The 21,686-nt window shown below is 39.0% G+C and overlaps 1 protein-coding gene across 5 annotated transcripts in view; it reads left to right on the top strand.

Moving 5' to 3' along the window:
* The first annotated feature begins 3,522 nt into the window (after nucleotides 1-3,522).
* Nucleotides 3,523-21,686, top strand: part of rptor (regulatory associated protein of MTOR, complex 1) — a 206,159-nt gene continuing 187,995 nt past the window's right edge. For 2 of the 5 annotated variants that reach the window (XM_041982371.1, XM_041982372.1), the window contains exons 1-2: nucleotides 3,525-4,065; nucleotides 5,973-6,147. In XM_041982371.1, coding sequence (XP_041838305.1) covers nucleotides 5,980-6,147 — 168 coding nt within the window. In that variant the 5' untranslated portion in view covers nucleotides 3,525-4,065; nucleotides 5,973-5,979. Of the gene's footprint in view, nucleotides 4,066-5,972; nucleotides 6,148-21,686 lie in introns of all 5 variants that reach the window. The other 3 variants (XM_041982370.1, XM_041982373.1, XM_041982374.1) reach the window with 3 other exon arrangements.

The raw sequence follows: 21,686 nt of genomic DNA on the forward strand, positions 1-21,686 counted from the left end.
GAAGTCACAGGGATGCTGGAGTATCATGGGAGGAACACATGAAAGGGATGCTTCCTCCTTGAATACATACATTTGTCATTCTTTTCTCTCTTGCAGCAATCAATCCATGAAAACAGGATTTTTAGCCTTTTCTGCCTCCGTCTTATTTGGTAACAGCTTCCAGAATTCAGCCCAGATGTCATTCTGTTTCCTGCTTGACAGGAGGGCGGATGAGGAGGAGGAAAGGACACTAATCTTCTCTTTCTCCTCCTCTCTGTTCTCCCTCAGCCATCACAGGGTCCCAACCTCTATCACACCTGAGAGATTGGATTGGCGTCCCCCTGCAGTGGACACTGTTGTTGGAGAGCGAGAAGAACAAATTCAGCCGGATGCACCGCAGAGTTTGTTGCACACCAGATTGCTGTGGCGCTTACCAAGAAGCCGCTGCAGTGATTGCTGGACTGGCAAATGCAATTAGAGAGGATATTTTGATGCTTCATCCATCTGGTGTAGGATTTTCATGTTTTCTGATAAGAAAACCGCCCAAAGAAAGCTGTTAGTCATCACAGTACAGCACTGTTGTTTGTGGCCAAGACAGACCATGTTGTGCTTAATTAAAGTCATCAAGGCCTCAAAGCAAATCTCTTTATTGACCCAGAGCAACACGGTAAACACCATGATTGTAGTTCCTCAATCAAACAGGTCTCAGTGAAGTCATGATCGACCGCCTGAGCGAGTGCATGAAGTCTGCTGTTAGATTTCGACCCAGGGACAGATGGAGCAGATTTTTTTCACAATGACTTCTCTTTCAAAAACAAACCTTTGGCTCCTGCTGTTTGAGAAATGAGTGTGAAGCTTGACATCAAAGGATGTTGGGGACAAATCTTGTGTAAGGAGGCTTTGTTCACTTGCCACATGCAGGTGCTGAGAAAAACAAAGCTGCAGACATCAAAACTCACCATACTGTTGCATAAGATCAAGTAAAACAAGTGGATTAGTCTTTAAAGCGTACATCAGAAAGATTTCTAATAAAATGTTAGAAAAAAATGACAATGGTGTTGTTTAATTTGATTCTTTAGCCCATGGTTGTCTTTCTCCTGATTATTAAGCTTTTTTTTACTCTAAACTTTGAGGATTTTCTGCTGTCTCAACTCACCTCATGGGTTTTTGTCAATGATTTCATATATTCATAATTTTCTTTGTAGTGAGAGATGCAGTATAAGATACCAGACCTGCTCAGCAGATGATAAATGAATTTGTTAGACTATAAATGCTAATTTAGTGACAGAATTAAGCAGTTTCCTGAAGGGGCGGATGGTTGGGGAAACCAAGTAACACAAACACACTTGGTAACTAAAAATATTCAACATGTTTTACTTGTTAACCAGCGGATGTGGTGACACATTTTCCTCAGCAGTTGAAGGTTAGAAGCAGAAGTAAAAGGACAGAAAATGTTGGACACGATGATCCGAAACACACTTCCACATGAACAACAATCTCAGTCTGTAGATTTTATTGTAAATTTTAAGCTTCAATAATTGGAGAATGTTGTTGCAATAAAAGCTGCTATTGACAGTTATCACCATAAAATCAGTTCAGGGTTTCTTTGCATCTTCATCTCCATCATCCTTTATATAAACCACATATTTCACCAGGTTACCAGGAATATTTGTTATCCCGCGGACTGAGCACTCTACTTACCCGAGTCTGGGTCTATCTCTGAGGAGAAAGACAGTACAACAGAATATGAAGAAGAGGACATGTGTTATGATGAGATACCCTGATATCTCATCTCTACAATGTACTGTATTCTTATAAATAAGAAACCTCAGCAAGGATTACCCAAAATGGATGAATACATGGAAACCATCTACCTTGCCTTATTGTGCATTTCAAAAAGAAAAAAAAAACTTTTTCCCCCTCATTTAGTGAACCTTAACAATGAAAATAATTCTTGAGATATGTAAAAAAAAAAAAAAAACAGAAACAGGAGAGGCTGGAAACCAGCTGAAATCTTCCTTTTGTTGCACATCTAAAACTGGATATCTGAGGGAGAACTGCTGCTGTCAAACAGATAAAAACCAAGCTTTAACAGTTTCTCTGAAAAAACATGCTCACATGTTCTCTGAGAGATGTACGGATGGTCCTCTCACTGGTGCTCTGTTAGGTAATGATAACCAAATGCTTTTAATTGATCATCAACAAATGTGAGCACCTCTTCAAAAGCAGAAGTCCATCAATCTGGGAAGGTTATAAGGTAATTTCCTGATTTAAAAACATCATTATTTAGTACAGTCTATGGAATATTTACAGGTGGTAAACATTCAACACAATTACCAGTCTTCCCATGACTGGATGTCCCATCAATTTCCCAAGTTTGGACCGGGCAATCCTCATACAAACTGCAAAAAATTCAAGAGCTACATCTCAAGACTCTGCAGGCCTCAGTTAGCATGTTCAATATGAAAGTTTATGACTACAATTAACAAAAGACCAAACAGATCTCTAAAAAGAATGTGGTAGCACAGTTTAGGTTTAGAAAGCTGCATCTAAGAAAACAACAAGACATCTGGAATAAAGTCCTGTGGACAGACCAGACCAAAGTGAAGATGTTTGGTCAGAATGCACTACAGCATGTTTGGAGAAAAATAACTTCAGCATGTCAGCACAAAACACCTCATACCAACTGTTCAGTATGGTGGTGGAGGGATTTTACAGCACTGAGCCCTCACAGCATTGGCAATGTCACCCCGCTAAAGGTGGTTTTATACAATATTAAATCATGGACTGGACTTTTTTTTTTCATGCAAACCTTCTCCATTTTGCTTAGCTTTTATTAAATAACATATGCAATAGTGTACAAGTCATGTTATGTTTGTTGAGGTCATATTTACCAATTTACAAGTACTAGACTATAAAATTTTATTTAATTATTTTTGTGTTTTTCCATCCATTCATTTCCTATACCCACTTATTCCAGTGCAGGGTTGTAGAGGGGCTGGAGCTTTTCCCAACAGGTTAGACCTTGAGCAGGTTGCCAGTCCATCACAGAGAGACAAGCAACCAGTTACACTCACTCCTACAGAGAATTTAGAATTTAGAGGGATCAGTTAACCTAACACATATGTCTTTGGACTATGGGAGGAGGCTGAAGCACCCTGGGACAACCCGAGCATACACAGAGAAAACATGTAAACTCCACACAGAAAAGCCCAGAACTTTTCTACTGTGAAGCAACACTGCTAACCACCACACCAGCCCTCATTAATTCATTATTAATAATAATTAATCAATACTTTTGGTTATTATGACCCAGTATGTAAAACCTTACAATTGAAAGAAGGATTTATTTTCAGTTTTCTCTTCTTTTTATTTTTAGATGACTGTATATGTATACATTATCTAGAGTCAATTAGACACACTCAAGTTCATTTAGGGGTTACATTAACATATCTAAATATATTTAAATATAAAACTAAAAATATGTATAAGTGTTTACGTCAATAGTAAAAACATTAACACTAACGGTTTAAATTGCGGTGTGTTGTAGCTCTTCCGGTTAATTTGTGTGCGTGTGTGTGTTTATATTTTGGTGTGTGACAGGAACGTCAGTAATGACGTTTCACGCCCCAACAGTGCATTCTGGGTCCGACCCAAGATGGCTGCGCCCTTGCAGAAGTGCTGAAGAAGTGCTACACCGGAGAAATTCCTGGGATTGTGTGTAATTTCCACCAAAACCACCACATTGAATTAGCTCCCAGGGTCGCTGGTTTGTAGAAAAAGCCCTCAGGACCCCCTTCATCGATAAGTGTGGCCGGCGCTTCGTGTGGCTGTGGCAGACTGTCCGTGTGAAGATGGGCCTCGTCTCCAGCCCCTTCCCATAGCGAAGAGCCGTGGGGACAGGAGCCGCAGATTCCCCTGCAAACACGCGCCCGTCCAACTTGCATTTGACGGGTTTGACTTGCTGTACCGGCTGTGGACGCTGCCCTACAATTTTCTGACCAGGATTATTTGTGCGACCGTATCTGTCGTCGTTCGCAGACGGAGAGCTTCCTCAGTCCGGGTTGTGAATCCCGCCGCACCAAGGTCTGCATCTCCACGCTTTTCGACCGATGTACAGCGTCATTTCTTTACATCTGTTCTGTCTCGCTTATCTCCCTCCTCGTGTGTTTTCGCAGTCTATGTGGAAAGAGCTTTAAATAGCGCCAGTCTGCCATGCAGCCTAAGAGCTGACAGGCGGTCAGAGCCACCCCAGAGAACAGCTGAGAAATGAGCTGCGCTAGCTTAGATAGCACGAAGCTAACTGGACGTTTTATTTGCTGACTGCTCAGCAGTTTTTCAGTGGTAAAGTGTAAAATAAAAGTGAGTCCATAGTAGCATAACCCACTAAATATCATGTGTGGTTCGTGACATGAGAATAACCACACAGGAAAGAGGGAAACAGTTAGCATGTTAGAGGTTGCGTTGGTTTAAAGGAAGCCAGGTGTGATTGTGTTTGCTTGCAGCTGTTTTGGTTGTCATTCAGAAAAGAACTGCAGGGACTTCTTCATGAAACAGACAAGTTGGCAGCCCCTGTTTTTTCTCTCCCCAAGATTCCACCATTATGATCAGTAATAACAGTAACCATATGTGACCATTGTGCACACATAATGTGCTAACTGATGGTGTGACATCTGCAGCTAATAAAAACAAATGAGTTGTAGGGCAATCATTCAGTTTTCACTTGTGATTGGTTCTGTTAGTTCTGAATATTAGTACCACTGTCTGCAGATCAGACAAACCACCTTCTCTAACTTGTGCAAACACATGGAGAGGGTCTTTTGCAAGATTTTAGTGTCAGAGGATGCTTGTTTAATCCAGCCAGATCAATTTCCTACAGTCTAACTTACTTACCAAAAACAACACATCAATAGGATAGTTAAGACTGGCATTAGAACAGATAGCCTCCTGATAGCTGAAGTTTGCATTCATTAGTTTTTGTGTTGGCTCATTATCTCAGCCTGAGGATATAAACAAAAAGACCTTTGGATGATCATTGTCTCGTTGTGTTATTCCCTCTGCTTTCTAGATATCCTGCCTCTTCCAGAGAATAGAGGCCATTTTGCAAGACTCCAGAATTTCGGAGTGGACCTTGATAGTGTTTTTACAACACTTTTTGTCTTTTTTTTCTTTATAAAATGCACTCAGGAACCAAAAGACTTTAGTCTCCTTAGCTGTTTTTATTCAGGCAAATGGAAATGATGAAACCAAGTGATTGTGACCAGCTGAAATCTTCTGACAGGTCTGATTAGTAGAAACGGACGAAGATGCTGGCTGGGTTTTTACAAAGTGAAGAGTTTTTCATGTGAGAAATCACAGCAGCATAACAAAGCCTTTTAGCCCCGAGCATTTCATGGTGTTTTTATTCCCATGTGAAGGATCAAAGATGTTTTTCTTTTTTTTACAAAGAATTTCATTTTCATTTGACAGAGGAAGTCAGTAACCTCACACTTTACTAAACTTTTGATAAAAGTCAAACCATGTGATCAAGCAGTAACTAAAGACAACCTGAAAAAGTTCTTTCATGATTTTTGTTTCTTCAGTGAACCTTTAAGTTGGCACCAAAAAGAAAAGAAAAAGAAAACAAAGTGTTGTGAGATGCTCAGTCTTGTGCTGACTGATGTCTTATTTATCATCCACCATGTCATGTGGGGAAGCGTGTGGTGGCTGGGCTGTCGTCATTTTCGTCGTGAGGACAGGAAACTCCTTCAGCTGATGAATTATTCAAAAAAACAAGGGACAACATTCATGAAAACCATGTTCAGCTTTGGTTTAATTAATTAAGTGACTAATTTGAGCCTGTAGTTGACTCATTTGGGTCTTTTGGGGAATTTATAGCTATTTTTAGATTTGTGTGACAGTTTTCACATCAGAGGTGATCACGATGCTTCCCAGCAGGAGATCACAGAAACTCATTAGATCTATGATGATAACATGGGCTTTTCGCCCCACAGGGCCCTGATGAAGATGGAGTCAGACTTGCTTCATTCACCGGCCGTGGGCCTCGCAGAGGAAGAGGAAGCCGATATGAATGACTGGAAGCTTCCTTTGGCCTTCATGAAGAAGAGGCACTTGGAGAAGATTGAGGGCTCTAAAGCTTTAGCACAGAGCTGGAGGATGAAGGACAGGGTAAGTTCTGCTTGTTTATGTGCACTGTACCTCAGGAACAGAAGATATTTTTTCTCCTTTAGCTCAGTAGATGTAGACATCTGTAAAATGACTTTCAGTTTGAAATATCTCTCATGGGACCATGGTTCTGTTCAGAACACACACTCTGAATTGGTTGATCATGTATATATAAATATGAAATATGGCCTCTGATTCACTGGGATCATGTCTAATTTTTTAATGTACGATTCTCTTTTCTTTTTCACCAAACCTTACCAACATCTGCTGTTATTTCTGTGGCCTTGCATATTTTTTCCATTGTCGTCTACAGGGGTCAACATGAAAGAACGTGGCTGTGCAAAAGTCTTGGGCCACCCCTCTTTTCTATAATATAGTGACAAAATATAAATTAATGCAACTATTTATTGAATCATGTGCAAACATAAATGTTAATACAGTGTCTAAGGTAGAAACAGAGTTTATCCAATTCTGAGCAGCTTGAAAGTGAATATTTGATCTGAACAGCTTTACTGTTCAGCTCAGTTTGGACCCTCTAAGACGAGCTTTCTTATAAAATATTTCAGTAGTCTTTAGTAATAGTTCTCCAGACATCTTGAAGGACTTTCCAAAGCTCTTCTTTGGATTTTGGCTGCCTCTTATTCTGTTCCTTTCCCAGATGATCCCACAATGCTTCAGCAATGTTGAGGTCCAGGTTCTGGGGATGATTCATCCCTCCATCAGACCTGTTGTCAGTAGTTTCCAGTCCAGTTCTTGTGTTATTTGGCATACCTCAGCCTTTTCTCAGGGGGCAAAATGAGATCTGTGCAGTTCAGAAGATCTTTGCACACACTAAGGAGCACCAGTCCTAACATGTAGCTTACCAAAATGACAAGGAGATCCTCAGCTAAGAGACTTTACCAGGCATTGACATCCAAACCAAACACAGCTCAAATCCATAGCAATATATATATATATATATCATATACTATCTTGGGATTTGCTTCTTTCTGGATCCTCATGGTGTTTCAAATGTGAATTTGGGGATGTCCTTGGATTCTCCTGACTCTGACCATCAATAGAGGGGCTAAAATCAAGTCAACTTGATTTATAAGCACATTTAAAAACAACAGGTTTGTACTCTTTGTCGATTTTCTACGTCTGCTGATGGCTTCCTGAGACATTTACCTGTGAAACACCTCTAGTAAACCACCTGTAAAATTGCTCAGGTTCACTTGTTTAGATTTTCATCAGACATTACTCATTCCTAGATGAATTGCGCTGCTATTCTCTGGTTTTCATTTAAAGAAACTTGCTTTATTCTACATTTTCTACTGTATTTCAGGTGAATCTACTCTGACACAGTAACACATATCTGATTCTGACATATCTATAATAATCTCACACATCTCAGCTTTACTTTAAGATCATACATACAGCCCTTGTAGTTGTTAAGATATACTTCATTTATTGTGGGTATGCCGTTTTGGACAGGAGGCAGGAAAAATAGGTCTCATGAAGTGGTTAAGAATGGCTTCTTGACAGCCACCGTCCATGCAGACCATTTCTGATGAGGTTTCAACCAACAGTAGATGGATCAACTGAAGGTCCAGATGCGCCTCCCAGATCCTGGTTCCAGTCTTTGCTGGATTTGTTCTGATTTCTTAAAGACATCACTTTTAAATCCTGTACATGTGCTGTAAATATATATATATATATTTTTATCCTGACACTTTTGTCCTCCACTTGTCCAGTTTCCTCATGGATGGAAGGACATGCAAGGCTGAGATATGCCAGGTTGCTGCAAAATAATATTTTCTGTCTGGCAATCTGATGTCTGTAATATTTTTTTTGTAGATGCAACTAAAGAAATGAGAATTAATGCTGTGTCTCTGTGACAGGCTGCTAGTAACAAAGAGCCTAAAGATCCCATTTAAAACTGGTTCTTTGCTAATTTATCTCTTCTCTGTTGACACAACACTGGTTCATTGCTTGAGTCTTTTTATGGTTACATGTCTAAAGAAAAGCCACAGAAGGCCTTTAGAAAGCCTGGAGAACTACTGCTGAAGACTATTTTATAAGATGACTTGACAGTCTGGCTGATTGGAAGCTAAATGAAAGTTGGATCAAAACTTTGCACGACTGGTTAGTTTTCAGTGGGTTGTAATTTGTCGTTTATTCATTTATGGGATGTGTCATTAGGAAATTGGTAAAAATGGACCTCTGAGTATATTTGAAATGTGAAAATTTATCATAGCTCAAGTCAGTAAACATTTAATAATCATTCTAAAGGATTTCACGTCAAGCTGAAAGAAAATGTTTGGCATGTTTGTTTGTATATCTGCTTTCTGGTTGGAAAGCCTGAAACTAAGAAATCTGTTGGTTTCTGTTCAACTGAAGCAAAGTCCAAAAGCTCAGAAGATCACTGGTTATCTGTTTGTTATCACATTGTCTTTGTCTCTTTGGACAGAGCCTCAGTCTTTATGCTAAACTAAGATCAGCAGCTGCAGCCACACCTTCACATTTATCACACAGTACAGGGACAGCGATCAGGATGTCTTCTAGTGTAAGTCTTGGATGAAGGACGGGGCCTGAAGTGGGTCAGCTATCCACATGTGCAGTTAGAGTTCTCAAAATTTCAATCACTTAAAAAGACAAATGAAGTGCAGTGTGCTTTGAAAGGACATCACTCTTTGAACAACCAGGACATGGTGGCAAATCATTGGCCACCTGCATCTTTAGCTCTGTGCCAGTTCATTTCATCCTGCTGGAGGCAACTTGTGTTACATTTTGAGGGGGAACCTCAAAGCTTTCCCTCTTCAATGACCACAGAGCGTCTCAGCTCTCATAAAGCTGTCGTTTGATCCGCTGCAGTGCCACCAGCCTGGTTAATTCATCACCTCTCGGCTACAGACTGCTAACATTATAATGATGGCAAATGTCGCATAGTCATATATAACCCTCGCAAACTCTTCACCTATTATAGAAATCCACCCAAATGTAAATGTAACACTGAGCTGCTGTTCGATACGACTCGAATTAAACTGCCGAGCCGCTGAGGTTTGGAGCTGCAGGGGAATAAGGACGCTGTTAAATGTGAGGCTGTTGTTGATTTAAGAGTTAATAAAGGCGGACTGAAATTGGTGTTGCTATCAGAAATTCATGCTGAATCTACTGTGTGGCATTTTTTATTTGCTCAGACTGTTTTTATTTAGTAGATCTGTGTTTGTTAGCCTGTTAGAACGCTGGACTCAGATGGACTAGCTTTTCTTTGATATAAAAGAAAGATTTTCGTATTGATTTAAATCTTTGTTGGTGTTCAAAAATTTTTTTTTAAAGATAATCTTTATAAAAAAGCACTGCAGCCATCTAACTTTGTATTTAGTTTATTTTCTGTAATAATACAAAGAAAATGCAGAACTATTAAGTAAGAAAGATATAAAAGAACAATGTTTTTGTACCCCCTGGAGTGTCTTCAAGTACCCCAAAGGGTAGAAATATTGTAACATGCTCTAATCTGATAAATGGTCTGTAATTTGATCTTTATGCACTCTTTAACTTGATGATAGAAGATGTGAAGCCTTTTTGTGCTGTGACTGATTTAAGGTGACGGTCACAACTTGCAGCCGTCTGGATATTCGTTGAGTTGATATGCAGAAAGTTAAGCCTGGTGAAAGCAGCAGCATGCTTATGACTAGACCTTAAATGATTCCCACTGCGGGAAATCAGAGATTTCAAACACACACACACACACACACACACACCGGAGAAGAAGAGGAGCAGAGGGAGGTTGTTCTATTACTCGGGCCATTGGTCAGTGTTGTGTTTATTTCCCTGTTGAGCCGATGGCAGCTATTGAGTTGAATACTTGCTGTTGTGCTCAACTGTTTGTGTGGCGCCACTTTCCGTGAAGCGTATGTGTGTCCGCGGTTGCTGCACCTGCCAAGTGGAATCATGATAACAGCTTTCAGATGTGCTTTGTGAGTGCTGTGTTGTAGAGTCCAGTCAGATGACAGCTGGATTCAAATATAGATATCATATCATTGTTTGTCAGAAAGATTTCTAGGACACACAGGAGATTGTTTTTGTTTGTATTGTCATTTGCAGCTTGCAGAGTTTATTAGTGGAAGTATTCCTTCACTGAGCTGTCAGACCTGCAGTAGGAGAGAATGGTATGAGAACATTCCTAATACCAATATAATGCAAAGAAGAAACTGTGCTACGTGAGATGGAAATGGTTAGCCACTGGCACTTCTGTTTTTCAGAAATTCTGCTTTTTCATAGTTTGTAAGTTTTGCCAGTATAGGCTCGTCCGCAGGGATATTTTTCATTTTAATGTCTGACTGAGCTCAGGAATAGAATATTTTGATATTTTAGTTGCTCTTTGTGATTTGATATGAATCAGCTGTGATATTATCTGAAAATCAAATTAAATCAAAATAATTTTGTGGCAGAAATGAGCCATCCATCCATCCATTGTCTGCCGCTTATCCGGAGATGGGTCATAGGGGAAGCTGCCTAAGCAGGGAAACCCATACTTCCCTCTCCCCGGCCACATTCACCAGCTCACCGCCGCATCGATCCGCCTGTCGATCTCCCGCTCCATCCTTCCCTCACTCGTGAACAAGGCCCCAGAATCGTGAACTCCTCCACTTGGGGGAGGATTTTATTGCCAACCCGAAGAAGGCACTCCACCCTTTTCCGGCTGAGGACCATGGTCTCGGATTTGGAGGTGTTGATTCTCATCCCAGCCGCTTCACACTCGGCTGCGAATCGCTCCAGTGAGAGCTGAAGATCACGGCCCGATGAAGCCAACAGAACCACATCATCCGCAAAGAGCAGAGACCCAATCCTGAGGCCACCGAACCAGATCCCCTCAACACCTCGGCTGCGCCTAGAGATTCTGTCCAGAAAGGTTATGAACAGAATCGGCAGAAATGATGACATCAACATACATTTAATCAACATCCACTGAATCGATAATAATGTATTGTGATCAAAGTTGTGATTTACACCTTGCCACTTGTGGTTCTGGGCTAATAAATAGCTCAGTCAGTCCAGTTTTTCCTTCTTTAGTCTTCAGTGGAATTGGATTTTATCTGTTATGTCACATAAAAGAAATTGTCTGTGAATGATTCAGCCTGCAGTCGTTGCCAGTTGATGTGCAACTTTCTTCTCTATGAACGGTTGTGGCTCACACACAACGAGATGTATTTAAATTCTCTGACCTCCCTCTGAGCTTGTTTTCACACATGTTGCCTGGTGTGTTTCTCTGCCACAGAATAATGAAATCAATAAGTTAGAAGCCCTTTGTAATAATGTGGAGGTAAGGCTGGTGGTCTGTGTTGTATCATTAGTTGAATTCAATCAGTGTGTGTAGTTCATTAGGCAGCATATGGACTTCCAGTCATGGAGCCATGAGAGCACAATATATTTGCTTTGTAGTGAAAATAATGACATACTAGTGATTTTATGTTGATGTTGAGCTGCAGCAGCAGCACTGTTGTGAGTCTTGTGGATTTTCCCTGAGAGCAACACATCAAAGCAAGTTCCCAGCTGGCTGAAGTGTCATTGAGCAGGATCCTGAATGCTGCTCTCACACTGGCTTTGAAGGGACTTAAATTATGTATGCTTCTAAGGCATTTATATTTTATAGTTTCATTGGATTTTTTTCCCCCTCTTCCCAGGAATTTTCTTACACACAACCTTCTCGGTTTGCATCATCTCTGGATTGTTGTGATTACTGCAGTAATGATGCAGTTTCATTGAGCATGAAGGTAAACAGTAATTAGTAAGCAATGTTTTGCAGACAAGCATTTTTGGTCTTGACTTAAGTTCCCGAAACGTTCAGGTTTTCTCCTGTTCTGAAACTCACCTGCACTACAGGTGGGAGGGGCCTGAGGCAGCACCCAGCGCTCATTGAGAAGTATGTGCTGTCATGCTTTCATGTCAATCCACAAAAGTCTCCAATAACACCAGAAGAAGTCACTAGATTTGTCGCTAGTTGTTTATTTGTAAAAAGGTTTGAAAACTCGCTAAATATAGCGCCAAAGTCGCTAAGTTGTTAGCCTAGCTCGAATGAGTGCACCAGTGTTTTCAGTGTAGCAGGAAAAACGTTCCGCCTTGTTTGGAATTCAAACTGGGATTAAACGTGTTAAATTTTTTAACACATGAATTTTTTTTGTGATTTTTAATTGTAATTAACATGTCCCACCCCTATAAGTCTGAAGTTTCCCTCTTGTGTAATGCACTTCTACACTTTTATTTTCAGTTAGTCACTCACCCATCAGTTGGTTGTTCTTCATCTACACACACTGGTCAGACAAAGGCCTCGGAGTCAGTTTGCTCTCTGCAGAGGTAAAGCCCAAATTTAAACGTCTGAGAATAATTTTACAAATAAAGCACATTAAAGTTATTAGTAATATTATGAAATAAGTCTCCTGTATTAAATCCTTCTTACATTAAAAAAGTTCAGTTTAACTAAAGTTTTCTCTGTAAATGTAGTAATACTTTTAGAACTTTTAATTATATATATATATAGTTGTATTCATGATTCATTTTATTGACAAGCAGACCTAATTATTTTTCTGCATATGATATTGATTAAATGGAACATATTTTTCTTAGCGTGTGCTGTACAACTGTGTAAATGAATGGATACCCCCCCCCCCCCCCCCTGTCTTTTTAGCATTTATTAATTCATTAGCTGCATACTGTGATCCATGACACCTTTGCTGAATTTCCACAAAGGATCAGATGGATAACTGAATTTGGCCTTTTAATGAACTTTTCGCTTACGGGTTCAGTGTTTTGACCTGTTGCTGCCAGCTAGCCGAAGAACGCTGTAAAAAGATTTATGCTCGTCACTGTTTTAATAACCTACATTTATTGCCAACCTCACAAATGGATTAATCAGAGCCATTGATTAACGCAGCGAGCGGTGCTGACGGCTGAATGGGAGTCTTAAAAGGGTGCAGAAGGAAAACGGCTGGAAAATTCCCCGGAGTCCTGTGCCGTTATTAATGAGAGGAAGATGATTTCTAATTTAATGCTTATGCCTGAATCAGGAAACTGCACACAAGCTGGGGTGGATGTATATACAATTAATCTCATTCTCTTCTCTGTTCTCTGTTCACTTTTTCTTTTATTCCAGTACCATAACAACACATGCTCCTTTTATCCCTCTTTTCCTATCCCTTGCAGAGAAGAAGGTTTCACAGGATTATTCGGAATCCATGAAGTCCAGTATATCCATCTTAAAATCTAATTTTGTTTAAGCTTTCCTCTCACATTTACAAACCAAAGCAGCCCGGCATCCCATCGCCTGCTTGTTCTTGGTCAAAAGATGCTTCACAGCAGGAAAACATCAGCGATTTTTCATCCTAATTATGATGTTTTAATCTCCAGCTTTGCTTTTCTTTGACATAACAATGCTATTTATTTTTCATTAATCACTCATGAGTTATCAGTATTATTTTTTATATAAAAAATATAAAAATATCAAAAATACATGTAAAGGGGGGGCAATGCAAAAACAATTTCCTCCCCATCTCCCCTGGGTGGGGGGGCTCTTCTTGTTTATTTTTATTTATTATTTTTTTTAACCTGTCTTGTCCAATCATGACAGCAGAATGTTGCTCTGGCTGCCGTGTTGTGCTGAACAAATTTCCTCTGACAAGAGGATCCTTTTGGTTATGGGGCTCCCCTTGAATTTTTATTATTATTTTAAAATGTGTTTTTGCTTGTAAGAAACAGAAGGAAAAAGGTGGACAGAGGAGAAAAATGGTATGGTAAATAGAAAGAGGAAAGATAGAACTGCAATCAAAGCTAAACAGAGAAACTATAAACAGCTGCTTCACCTGGAAAGAAGCAGGAAACATCCTAAAGCCTTCAAAGAACACAACAGACCATCTATAGGGCGAGAAGAAAAACTGTAAAAACCATGACCAGCAACAAAAACACTACAGCAGCTAGTATATGTGTGTGGGTGTGTGTCTGCATGTGTGCGTGTCTGCGCGCAAGGGTGGGGGTGTGTATGTAGGTGTGTGTACTAGTGCTGGGCGGTATGACCAAATGTCTATATCACAGTATTTTTAAAAAATCATGTCGGTTTCACGGTATTTGACGTTTTTTTTCCCTTGTGCATACTGTGTTAATCATATTATTGTGATAAGAATCAGATATGGTTCCATTGTCCGACTTGACCACAAATCTGCAGTGGTTGAATAGTGGGGGGCTGATGCCACCTCAGTTTGTATCTTCCCTCTGTGTTCCTGGTACAACTTCACTATTTCACTGAAGTATTTCCGACTTGGGATGTCATATCTGGAATCAAGCGTCTTTATCATAGCCCTAAATCCGTCTCTTTCAACTGTGCTAATAGGAACCATGTCTTTATGAATTGTTACGGAGTTCGTTATCTCTATCCACCGCTAGCTTTTTCTGTCATATGGCGTACCTTTAGCAAACGCTTCCAAAAGTGACGTCTGACTCGCTGTCCTCTAGCGTCACTTTTACCTGATGGTATGGAAGACGCTGCTTTTAGTTTAATGCACTCCTGGTACTCCAAAGCATGTTTACGGCTAAGGTGATGCAGCAAATTGCTCGTGTTACCACCTCCGGCGACAACTTTAGCTTGACAGCACTTGCAGTAAATTGTTGTCTGGTTCACATCCGACCTTTTAAACCCGAAGTACCTCCAGACAATAGACACAGCTCCTTTTTTCGGCAAAAGTTCTTCTGGGTCATCATCTTCAACTTCTGGTTCAGAGGCTCCCCTGTTCATTTTCATCACGCTCATCAACGTCACAACTACTTGCGCTCTGTTCCATGTGTGTTTAGCTGCGCAGCAATGAAATACGTCCCCTGTGAAACAATGTACCACCGCGGTGCTTTCCGGACATATTTAGGCTATTTAAACCGGTGTTGCCGGTATATGAACAATTCATATCATAACAAAAATAAAAACTGGTTTTCGGTGCAAACCGGTATACCGCCCAGCACTAATGTGTACTAAACATTACCCACAGAGGTCCCACAGGATCTTGTCTCTCTCATTCTCCACCACCTTGGGAGGGGTTTCTCATTGTGACCTAGGCGTCTCCAGTCCATATTCTGCACATATGTTTCTTTACACTATGCAGTTGCTTGGTTTTGGAGTTCCATGTTTTCTCTTCCTGCCTGTATCCTACACCATGCTGTTATGTACTGGATTGTTTCAGGGGCCTCTTGGCACAGCCAGTACCTGGAGTCCTGTCTGGTGTGGTGGCCTCGATTGCCCTGGTACTCAAGACTTGCTCCTGTTTAAAAAAAAAAAAAAAAAAAAAAAAAAAGTTTAAAACCTACAAAAAATGTTGGATCCGTTTTATCCATTCCATAATACACTACAATGGCTGTAGATTCAGCTTGTTCAGCTGTGCCTCTTCGAGTGTTTTCATCTTCACCTTCCTGGGAGATATTTAACAACCACCTGTGTTTACATGTCTGTGTGTGTGTGTGCGAGCATCAGGTTGGAACCATGCTGTGTGTAAAACGGAGAGCATGTAGAGAGAAAGGAGGCGCTGTCAGATATCAGATAAATAAAACCAGACTGTTTAGTTTTTACCACAAGGACAAAGCAGGAACCTGTTCTAACCTTCCGGCTTCAGTGTTTTGTCCACAGGTTGCATCTTGCAGTTGGTAAGTGAAGCTGTTCAAATCTCAGCTTTAATTTATGTTAATGTTAATATTTTGATGTCATCTCATGTTATAAATAGTGTTTCGTCTATCATTATATAAAGGGGATGTTTGGAAAAAAAAAATCAAACTCAGAACACCAAAATAATAACACAACAAAGACAATAAAATAAAAATACATAAGCAAATATAAGAAAAGACACTAACATTGTCAAATAAACGCACAATTTCAAAGCTCTATTAGCTCTTGCAAAGATTAATTTAGATTAGATTTAGTTTGCTAAATGTACTGAAAAAATACTAAACTAAAAAAAAAAAAAACTTAATTATCCAGTGTCATATTTCCACTGTAATGTTTTAAATTACAGGTTACCGGTTACAGCTACAGAGTTCATGAATACCTGATTCAGCAGAGCTGATTTTAATTTTATTTTGCACCCTGTTCAGTTACACGTATGAAACTAAAGAGTCCAAACAGACTAAATGTTATATGTTGATGGATGGACAGATGTGGTCCTGTGCTGCTGCTGTGTTTCATGTAATCTGATACCCCCAGCCATTATAAGAGGACAGTGTTTTGTATATGAAGTAATATGTAGATAAAAACAAGCAGATAAATCAGTGAGAATAATGTGGAGCACATCTGTGTGCTGTCATACCCAAATGCCACTTGCACTGCAAAACATCTCACATTTATCTGCATTATTCTTATGTTAATGAGCATCAGATGTTTTATAAATTACCTGCGTCAGATGCTTGATGGAAAAAAATCATATAATCAGGGCTGTTTTTAATAGGATTTTAATTGTCTTGCTGTCCAGAGTCACTTAGTTGTAATCATGATTAACACAAGTGTGAAGTCACGGCTGTGTCTTGTCTTCAGGAACTTGACTATTAACTAAAATATGCATTTTTCTTGTTTTAAAAAAGGAATGTTTGTCCATGTTAACACAAAAATGGGAAAGACCTTACATTTTCTGGTTTTCCTTGACATTTTAGCTTTCCTCTTCCTGCAGACTGCACTGTGGTATTTCTTCGAAGCGTACTGCCATGTCATGTGTATTTTAAAGGGCAAACCTGCTCTTGTTCTTCCTGTTCAGAGTTCGAAATACATGTTTGAGGAAACTGCACTGCTGCACATGGCAAAAATGTTGCACCAAAAATAGGTATCAGAGAATTTCTTTAATTTTCAAGAAAAACTGGTGCTGTTACATAAATATCTGTCTCTGTAAATTAATAGATATTGAATTGGATTTATTCTAATCTAATCACGCTGTTGTGAATTAGATTGGTTCAGGAAATTAGCGGTGATACCCAGAAATACACACGCGTGGTCTTTCGAGCCCTGCTGTTGATGTATGTATGTATGCATGCATGCATGTCTGTCCTTTATCTGCGATGAAGAGATGCATATGCTTACAATGGTAATCAGAAGCCAAAAAACACTTTATCCTTTTTACTTATGAAGATTCTGATAGTGATCTTATTTAATTTGCTTAAATTATATATTATTATATTATATATTATTATATATTATATATATTAATATTAGATATATTAAAAACTGATATTAGATATATTAGATATTAGATATATTAGATATATGAAAACTGGCAGTATTAAAATTTTTTGTTAAAAATTGAGATCAGACAATATGAAAAAATATATCATGATCAAAATTTTTTTTTTTTTTTTTGATGTACACAGGATGTAGTTGCACCTTACCTTTCTTCGAAGGAGAGAAACATTGTCTGGAATCACATTAAAGAAAAAAAAAAACTATAGTACTCAGCAGATAACACAGTCTGGTCATCCTCTGCCTTCCAAACAGCGTTCCTCCTCATCGACTTTTCCATCATTTAGGTCCTGAGCTGTGTGTCGGGGGACATGAGATGATTCTTGAAGGAAAGCCTCCAGTTCTTTGAAGGTTGAAGGAAGTGAAAATCTTTAAAGTGCATCCCATGAAACCACACTGAGTTTAAGATCTGGCAACAGAAGAAGCCCTGGTACACTTTCTACTTCTTTCTTTCTTTCCAGTGTGTATGGGTGATGTGTCAGTTTCAGAGCAGGGTTACGATAGTACACGGGGCCGTAAACAGATTTTTAGATGCCATTCCTTCCAACTCCACTGAATTTACCAATCACTGAATGGAACATTTATCTAAGAATATTGAAATGTCTTAGAGAGACAACTCAGTGAATCTTTACATGGACAATGGGTTTGTATATTTTGACAATAATCAGTAATATTATACAAAATATATAAATGATTTTTTATTTAACTCCTTTTTAAAAAAAAGAAAGATCAATTGTACAATTTTATTTCCAATGTAACATCTTCTGATTGTATTTTATGTATTTCTATGTTGCACTTGCTGCTTTTACATGTTGTATGTTTCATTTAAATAATTTCGAATTGCCATCTTCATCACAGTCACAGTCTACAAAGCTGAAAGCAACATAAAATCAAAAAGAAAACCGAAGGATTTGCGTGGTTGTATAAAAGATTTGTATTTGTGGGGTTGCTTAAAATAAATAGGAGGAGGAGGAGATGGAGAAGGTTAAGAAAGTGTTGATTCATAATGCCATCAAGGCAAGATGAGTTCAGACAGATAGATAGATAGATAGATAGATAGATTCCTTTATTATCATTCAACATAACATCATAGATGCACTGAAGAACGAGATTACGATGCATTTTGGCCACAACAAACAGTTTAGATAAGCGCTAAGAGAGAGGCTAACTTCCTCCAGGAGCTGCACAGTTACAACCGTTCCCAGGTTTACTTCAGGCTGACAGCCTGTTGGAAGCTGTGGCATCAATACTCACAAGGTGAGAACCAACACTGAGGAGCCATCACTCTAAAAATGTCTGGCATTTTGCCTGAGGTGGGTGATTTGTAGACATTTACCAGATTCCTTCTGATTGGATGTCGCCCAGGTCATTGCAGCACATCTTCTTTCTCATGTTGCAAAACACAAAGACATGAATGGGTTTGGAAGCAGTGCAGCCCCTCCGGATGATTCTGGTAATATACATCCAGGGTTATTAGATTATGAATGTAATGAACATGCTGATAATGACATCAATCATCAAACCAATATTGTTCAGGAGTTTGAGTTTGCTTGTAATTTGGTTCCCTGCTTAAGAAGAACATCTGAGGCAAATTTATTTAGTTATTATTATTGATAAAAGTTATCTCTATGAATTTGCTGGTTTTTACTTTATTAATTCTTTATTAATCCAAAAACAGAGACAGATCAAGGCTGGAAAAGGGTCTAGAAGGGCCACCAGTTAAGTAGTCAAATGGAGTGTCTCAAGCTAACGAGATAATAACTCAAAAGAAATTTACTGTGTTATCAGTTTGTGAGGGAATATCATGTTTTCTTGAATGGGGAATCTCTTGAAGGCATAGATGTTTCATACTGGAACCAGTGCCTGTTGGGAATTAGTGGCACTTTAAAGGTATAAATATCCACTAACGGATCCCTTAGTCAGTCATTCCAGGGTCAAGCTGATGTTGGATAACATTGGTCTGCATCGTTCCGTTAACTAAATGGACTAAAGTGCTTCCAGACTAACTTGGTCATCACTGTTTATGTTTAAAAGAATTTACTTTTGAAGAGTTAAGAAGAGTTACTATATGAGAGTTTGATCAAAACTTTAATCGGGCTTTATAAAGCGCTATCATGCCTCATGTTTGGTGCCTCGTAATAAATCCTTTGTGGGGGAACAATATTCCTGACAACTTGTTTGCATCTTAACTGATTGTTTGTTTGCAAACTGTAAATCAGCTGAAGAACAAAGTTCAACATCTATAATACATCTGTCTCTGAGTTTTCCATAGTAACCGGTATTGAGTGAATACAGCTGTGTTTCCGTGCAGAGAACCTTAATGTCACCTTGTTTCCTGTTTGTGAGGATTGCTTCATGACACACACCATACAGGCAGGAAATGGACCAGATGTGAACAGATGAGGTGGAAATGATTGAAGTGATGTGATGTAGTCTACCAGTGGATGCGAGGATGCATGTACATGTCAAATCTAGCCCAACTGAGTCCCACTAGCACACTGACCTTTTACTCAGCTGGTGGGAAAACACAGGGTGCATTAATTAGTTTTGCACCAGCCGCCCTCCTAACCCTGCTCAGCCCCGGGGTGTCACATAACCCACGGCCGGCGCTCTGTGGGTCTACATTACACTATCTAACACTACCTGCAAAAGGTCACCTGGCAGTTTTCTCATGACCTACATGTCAGTGTTACGTGTGAACAAGTTGAAAGGCAGTCATGCCGGCAGAGAAACAAGGTTAACACGAGTAATTTAGTTCACCAACCATCCTACAAACAAATGTGTTCTGAAGTCCTTCTTACGAATGTTTTACGAAGATTTCATAATTCATAAAAATCTTAAAATCTTGGATTTCTTCTTATCCTAAGAACACAAGTGTGGTTACGAATATTTGACATGTTTGAACAGCAATTGTATTTTTCCACTGTTTGGTTAATTAAAATACAATAATAAAAATAATAAAATACAATAATGTTTTTTTGAGATTTTTAGAAAATCTTCTGGCCATTTCTAAATAGTTTTGTTATATTAAAATATTTAGCAAAATTTTGCAGGTTGTGTCCTAACATAATTTCCCTTAGGGGAAAATTAAGTTATTTTTATTTATTTCATTCTTTGAAGAACAAGTTGCAGGCAAAACAAGATTTAATTCTGTTGCTGGTCTAACTAAAACCATTGGTGCAATAGACTGGACACACATTCACATTAAACACCTTCGCCAAATATGTTTCCTTGATTGCATAAAATATCACTCCATACATGTCCAATTCACCTGCGACCGCCAAATCCACCTGCTGAATCTTTAATAATTAAAATGCATCACTTTTTATTTAATTTACTATAATCATTTAAACTAGGAGATGTAAGTTATGTCCGAGGCAGCTGGTTATTAACACCACTGACCAACCTTCAGGCTCACCAGTTTTTATTTATTTATTTTTTTAATCAGAGCCAATTCTTACTACATCGGCACGCTACATCTTAAACACATACTGAATGCATTTGGACAGAGCAAGAGGTGATTTAGTTTACAAACTAAGGTACAGTACGTGAAGAGAGATGAAGTTCGTTCTATGATGTACCACTTTCCCACGAGGATGTTCACCTTCACGAGTTCATGGGACCGAACCGCAGGCTTGCAGCAGGAGTTCGGGAGTAATTAATAACCAGTTTGTACATAAAGCAGCTTTTTTTGAATGAATGAATTTATTTATTTCAAACAAACAAAAGAGACAACTATATACAAAAAAATGAATAAATAAATAATGAAAAAGAAAAAAGAATGATAACATTGCATCATCAAATCATAATGTAAAGAAGTTCAAAAAAGGAGTGGAAAGAAGTAGGGCTGCAACTAATGACCATTCTGATGGTCGATTAGTCATTGATTAACAAAACGACTAGTCGACCAATCGGATTATGTATCTCATAATTATTAAATGGATCTTATTTCACTTTCAGCTTTGAAATCTTGCATGAGGTTGTTGAGTAAGTCCGACGTTCCTCCTCTTTAATGTTCGAGCATTGCAGACGTACTTCCGTGGTACACAAGGTCCGCTTTACAAATCTCACATGTATTTAGTTTAGTTTGTAAGTTAATCCCAGACTTTTGACGTCCTCTGCTGTCGTTTTGTTCCCTGGTTGGTCGCCATATTTTTCCCCTGCCGGACTTTATTGCACATGTGCAGCTCTCAGCAGAGAGAGTAAAAATGATGATTTGTAGGTTTTTTTTTTTTTTTTTTTTTTTTTTTTGCCGACAGTGGTCTACGGGTAAATTCGTTGTCGACTATTTTTATTGTCGACTAATCGTTGC

This window comes from Melanotaenia boesemani, chromosome 4, assembly GCF_017639745.1.
Source record: "Melanotaenia boesemani isolate fMelBoe1 chromosome 4, fMelBoe1.pri, whole genome shotgun sequence".
NCBI classification, from domain to species: domain Eukaryota; kingdom Metazoa; phylum Chordata; class Actinopteri; order Atheriniformes; family Melanotaeniidae; genus Melanotaenia; species Melanotaenia boesemani.